We start from the raw sequence: 5,557 nt of genomic DNA on the forward strand, positions 1-5,557 counted from the left end.
AGTTTACATCCATTAGCAAGTATTTAACTTTTTACAGTGGTACATTTGACATTTGAGCAGTTATACTGTGATTATATGCCCATTTCATTTCCCAATACAACTTTCATTGTGAAACTCATTTTCTGTTGAGCCATCGATACATATTTCCGTTCGTCCGACTTCATTCATTCTACACCATGCCCTTCCTTTGATCTTCTGTTGACTGCTGCCCGTATCCTAGCTCATTTTTCTGCGTGCTGCCATCCCAAAAAAGCAGCGAAACAAAATCGGGCGAAGACGCTCGGAGAGCATGGGCAGGACGTCGGTACCGCGGCCGCTAGCAGGGTGGACGAGGTGGAGGCCGCGCGCGAGAGAGCAATGGGGGCCCAAAAATACTGGTACTTTGATCTTTTTTTAATGATTTTGGCAAACTTTTACTCGTGACCAAATCAGGGGACACTACAGGAATGCTGGCAATACAGGGTACAAGCATTTCCGGGTCAGCGCGTGGCATGGTGGAAAAAGTAGAAGTGGGCGAGGCAGGGGATTCTTCCGATACTCTGAGGACATTAAATGCCTTTTCTTCGCGCATGTCCGCCCCCCGGCCCGTGGTATCATCAGGCCACCTGATTTCGCCTGCTCGAGACCATTGTTTGCTTACATCGCAAGCTTGCCTCCGTCGCATGTCCCCCGAAGCGACCCGGAACATGGAAGCACTCGAACTGTTGCAGGGATGATGCGTCGACCTCAAACGAGTTACGTCAGGACGGGTGGTAACGTGCCGGGAGGGAGGCGCGGGTTCAGTGACACAGAGCGAAGCGTACTCGTTTGGGCCCATTTTTACAACTTGGTGGTCTGAGAGATAGAGGGTCATGCGGCCTTGGCGATCGAATATCTGGGCACGATGGTAGTCAGGGGAAGAGAGCAGAGGGAATGAAAAGAGGGAAAAAGGTACCAATTTAAGGCTATGTCATCACTCTGTCGAAGTTTCTACAAAGTGATTGGGCCACACGACAGAAGTCAATCAGAGAGAGCCCAACAGACATAGCATGACCAGAACCACACAGCCCGAAATACAAACACATGACTAGGCTCACGTGAATGTGTCCGTGGCAGGACCCTACCTTCAGGAAAGCCGTTCGTTTCATAAGACTTGTCGACAGCGTCGCAAAATGGAGAAGCTTAAAGTAGGCGAGGCGATCTTCGGGAGCGACGCCTCTATGGGGACGTGGATGCAAAGAGAAGCAAACGAAGGGTGGGCGAAAAAAGATAATTGAGCCGCCTTCGTGTAAGCAAATGATGACTGGGTAACAGCCACGCCCAGCCAGCATTCTCATCGCCGCATGATCCTACCATCGACTGTGCCCACACTTTCTTTCTTCCAGATCCTTTCCACCCCTTCAGTTTCACTCACGCGGCGAAGAGGAAGGCTAGCAAACAGCGCCGCTTCCACATATCTTGCATAAACTCGGCCGGGCTTCGAAAATAAGTGTTGTGGGCCTTGTTGCTGATCACCCATTGGTCCTTGCAATCCATTCTAGCCATGTAGACTGCCCGGCTCGAGTTGTTCGCTTGTCGGCACACCAAATTTTCTTCCAGGTCTGCGACACACGGAGACAAAGGGGAGGGGCAGGGGACGCGAAAGGAAAAGGAAGCACAGGTCAAGCGCAAGCGGACCGGAAACGACGGGACCGTGACAGTCCGACTCAAAGCAAGGAAAAAAGGAGAGAGAGTGCTGGATATCTGGTGAGGGTCACCATGTCCACTGGCACCGTCAAGGATTGAACTTACGCTTGGCGCCTTCTCCCAGCACCCGGTCTGCCCGCGCGGCCCACAACCGTCCTTTCTCTGCGTGCAAGGGCGGTTCATAGGCAAGGCATTCTGGGTCCTCCAATTCAAGGTCATTAATTTGAAAGGCAGCTTTGACCTGTCCGTGGGGGGGTATGTCAGGCGCGTGCGATGGGAGCTTGACTACTGGACCTGTGTGACCTCGAATTGCTTGGAAAAGATACATTCTACCTGACCATTGACACATATCATGAAATCTCTTGGACAATATATCTGATACCTACATGACTATGCACGCACCATACACCTTCTGCGATGCCCCCGGCTTACCTCCGCAAAGGCCCCAAATGTAGGGTCACAATCTCCATCCATCATCACTCCCAGATCTACCCAACTCTTCAAAAGGCCGATCGCCCTGTTTCGGCTCAGCACTCCCTCCTGAAAAAGATCCTGGAAGGCCTGCAGGTACATAGGAACCATGGCCGGGAGGTCGCTGCGTTCTATGACCAAGTCTAGGTAGGGGGAAGACTGGAAAAGGAGGGAGGAAGAAGAAGTGCCTCTCACGGGCCTGCGGGAACCCTGAGTGACCGTGGCGGGTCTACAGGGCTTGTTGTACCGAAAGCATCTACGGGACGTGCGGGACGAATGGGGAAGATGGAGCGAAGGAGAGAATGAGGGAACGGGATGATGAATCTCGACGGTGCCCGCCGCGATTCCTCCTCCAGTTATCGGTCCCCATCAAGCGCGGGGTACCACACATACACATGCGCCTCAATTGAAAATGGAAGGCCAGAACAAAAACATGACAGCCCTGATATCAGCGGTCAAAGGCACACCAGAACACACGTCGTTGCCCGCCGTCTCTCCGAACCCGTCTTGGGGATATATTGCTTCTCACCGCCCACAAGGAAAATTTCTGTCGCATGACGCTTTTTCCAAATAGCAGACCCGACAGGACATCTCCCGTGATCTTATCCGCGACGCCCGTCTCTTTTTGTGCGTGACATCCACCGTCCCTTCTTTTTGTCCCGGTGCAACTTCGTGTTTTCCCAGGTCTTGGCCGTGATGAGCGCCTGGGGCCAAGGAAGCCTCCAAGGAGAAAGGTGACGGCCTCACTGCGGACGGGTTGAAGTCCAAACCAAACGGTGAGGTGGCGACAATTACGGTATCTATGTCAGTTTGCTCGCCTTGACCTCCCTCAAATTTTGTGGCATCGTCACAGAATATATCGTCGAGGGCAGGCCAGTCACTCAGCTCTTCTATTAACGTTGCTCCTTCCTCCAGGTCCATGCCTGGACTGTCCATGATGTTTCCTGTGCAAAACAATGGGGAAAGAGGACGGTGAAACCAGACTGTGCGGCATTGTCTCCCATGGCATGCAGTCGTTCTGACTAGGGGAGGCCGCGATGTCGCGGTGGGCGAAGCATAGGAAGACTTTTTCCGGAGGGAGCAGTGTCCTTCTTCCATCTCTACAAGTACTTTTACGAAAACCACACAAAGCAAGGAGGCGTGCCAACACGAAAAGTCCATGACAACAAACAGTGACCATAAGCCATGACGTCAAACGCTGCATCGCCACACGCTTTAATGAGATTTTACTCGGAGCAACAAATTTTGGAGGGAGGCCTCCTACATTTTTCAACTTGGCCTCGCTGTATCCTGAAAGAGATTAAAAAGATCAATCTTCTCAAAACCAACACACGCTTCAAAACGCAAAATCTCTAGGGCTTACCCTGTTCTTTGACAGGCAAGCCTGGGTCTCTGTGTATCCGCCTGCGGGCAACATTAGTTCTCAGGTTACTTTGTGGATTTGCTGTCCGAGACCGAGTGACTGGCATCCTGGAGGAATGTCCGATAAAATCGGACGACTCGTGTAATGAAAGGCTTTAAATGGGCGTATGCCTCTATTTTATTTCTTTTTCACACGAAATGTACGATGATTGGCACGCGTGTTGTCAGATAGATGGTTTCGAGGGGAAGGAGTCCATTTGGACAACACATTAATGTGTTTCTTCCTGATAGTGGAAGTACTTGACACCCACCCAAACTCGGCGTAAGCCTCCCCCAGCTCTCGGTTCTGCTTACTGAAGAAGAAATGAGCCTCACTCCAGGTACATTTTTCTATCGCCCATGAAATGAAATAAACGCACCTTTTTCAAAAAGTGAGCATAGCTCTATTGCAAATGTAAATGTAATGGTCGAGTAGGACTTAAGGGTGTGAAAAGCACTCCGATTGTGATCAGAGAACTACCATTGAGTTCAGCTCCTTGACCAAGTCTTGTTTTATGCCATCGAGAAATTGTAAAAATATCGCAGCAACAGGCTGCTGTGCGTGCTATCCGATGTGATTATAACGTTTCAATCCGACACGTGCCGCGTAGGATGGAAAGGTACCTTTCGCGTGATTTTTCAAGTGTTCAAAGAAAACGACTGGAAGGACCCTTCCTCGAGCATAGATCTTCGGGTTTAAATATCCTATTGCATTGCCATGTTCAATTGATCTTTCGTTGTGTGTCTGTCAATTCGATGATTATAATCACATTTATGTAGATTTACCCTGCAACAGGGGAGCCCCTTACGTAATGAATCCTTATCGTTCCATAGCACATCAGTATTGGTACAGAAACATCAGTCTTTACATATTTTAGCCATTCAAAACCATTTGAGCTAATCTGATCATATCATCCATTACTTTTGCAACTCATGGCATGCATTTTTCATCACTGTGTGCCAGGGGCCCGAACACTTTTTCCTCATATCAACCTTCACGAAATTTCTTTCACATAGAGCGATAACTGCTGCAACATTAAATTGCATAGCACCGTTTGTGAAGTCATTTACAATGGACACCTTAGTCGACAGTATACAGCGCATAACATGATCAATACCTGCGAAGCTTCCTTAAAATATTCTGGATCACTTTATGCTCCTTCAGAAACCTTTATCCAGCACGTACAGTACTTTTGCCATTACATGTGTCAAAAGTTCCATACTTTATCCTACCTCTCAATATACTACTAGCGTTGATATTTCAGAAGAGGATTGTGCCCCATTTTTTGTTCGCGTCCCCTTTGTTTGCTCGCCCAGCGAACAAATTTGCCAACTTTTTCGTCGGCTAGAAGCGCAGAAACCGTATAAAAATTAATGGCTAGCGTTTCATTGTCGTAAGTCCTATGTACTGCTGAATGACAGGGTCTGGAAGAAGGAGAAATTCGATTATTTTGACAGGATTGTACGCATCTTCCCTTCTACCTGTACGCACCTGCATATTGCAGCACAAATATTTAGTTCGTCTTGACTCATGCCCTAGATGCAGGAGGCACACGTGAGGGAAATGTTTGCGAGCATCACGATCCACCTAAGCAGTATTGGTTCATTTTCCTTTTTCGTTGTCACGGTGTTTAGGTGACAGGTATGCTTTTAAATTCTTACCTGCTTTAAAAGTTTCTTGTGCATGGCGCGGGGCCGAAGATGATGCCTTGTTAGAGGCATTGCACGCTCACACAGCTCACATTCCGATTCCCTGCTCATACTCATCACTTCATCATCAGTTCTTTCTTGGATTACTCGTTCCTTTTGTAGAAGCAGCCACACTTTACTCACAAAGAGCTGTAAACGGTAAAATAGAAACCGCAAATGAGCAGCATTAATTGGCTATCGGAGTCGGAACATAACGAAGAAAGCAAATAAGGGTGACTTATCGCATACTATAAAGCGCTGTATCCCTCATATATAGTTTACATCCATTAGCAAGTATTTAACTTTTTACAGTGGTACATTTGACATTTGA

The 5,557-nt window shown here is 48.4% G+C and overlaps 1 protein-coding gene across 1 annotated transcript; it reads right to left on the reverse strand.

The window, feature by feature from the left end:
• NGA_0697500 (uncharacterized protein) lies at window positions 1-3,072 on the reverse strand. Its single transcript, XM_005852469.1, has 4 exons — window positions 2,884-3,072; window positions 1,771-1,906; window positions 1,394-1,580; window positions 1-874 (listed from the first exon to the last, which is right to left on the reverse strand). Exons 3-4 carry the CDS (start codon window positions 1,496-1,498, stop codon window positions 317-319), a joined length of 663 nt encoding a protein of 220 aa, XP_005852531.1. The 5' UTR covers window positions 1,499-1,580; window positions 1,771-1,906; window positions 2,884-3,072; the 3' UTR covers window positions 1-316.
• Between the last annotated feature and the right edge of the window lie 2,485 nt (window positions 3,073-5,557).

The sequence above is a fragment of the Nannochloropsis gaditana genome, assembly GCF_000240725.1.
Source record: "Nannochloropsis gaditana CCMP526 unplaced genomic scaffold scaffold1173, whole genome shotgun sequence".
NCBI classification, from domain to species: domain Eukaryota; class Eustigmatophyceae; order Eustigmatales; family Monodopsidaceae; genus Microchloropsis; species Microchloropsis gaditana.

Bases quoted from the DNA above. Each gene is read 5' to 3' on its own strand.
- NGA_0697500 (XM_005852469.1), bottom strand. From the start codon at position 1,498: ATGGGTGATCAGCAACAAGGCCCACAACACTTATTTTCGAAGCCCGGC. The intron at 875-1,393 runs GTGAGTGAAACT...CATCGTGCCCAG, and splicing joins CTAGCCTTCCTCTTCGCCGC to ATATTCGATCGCCAAGGCCG.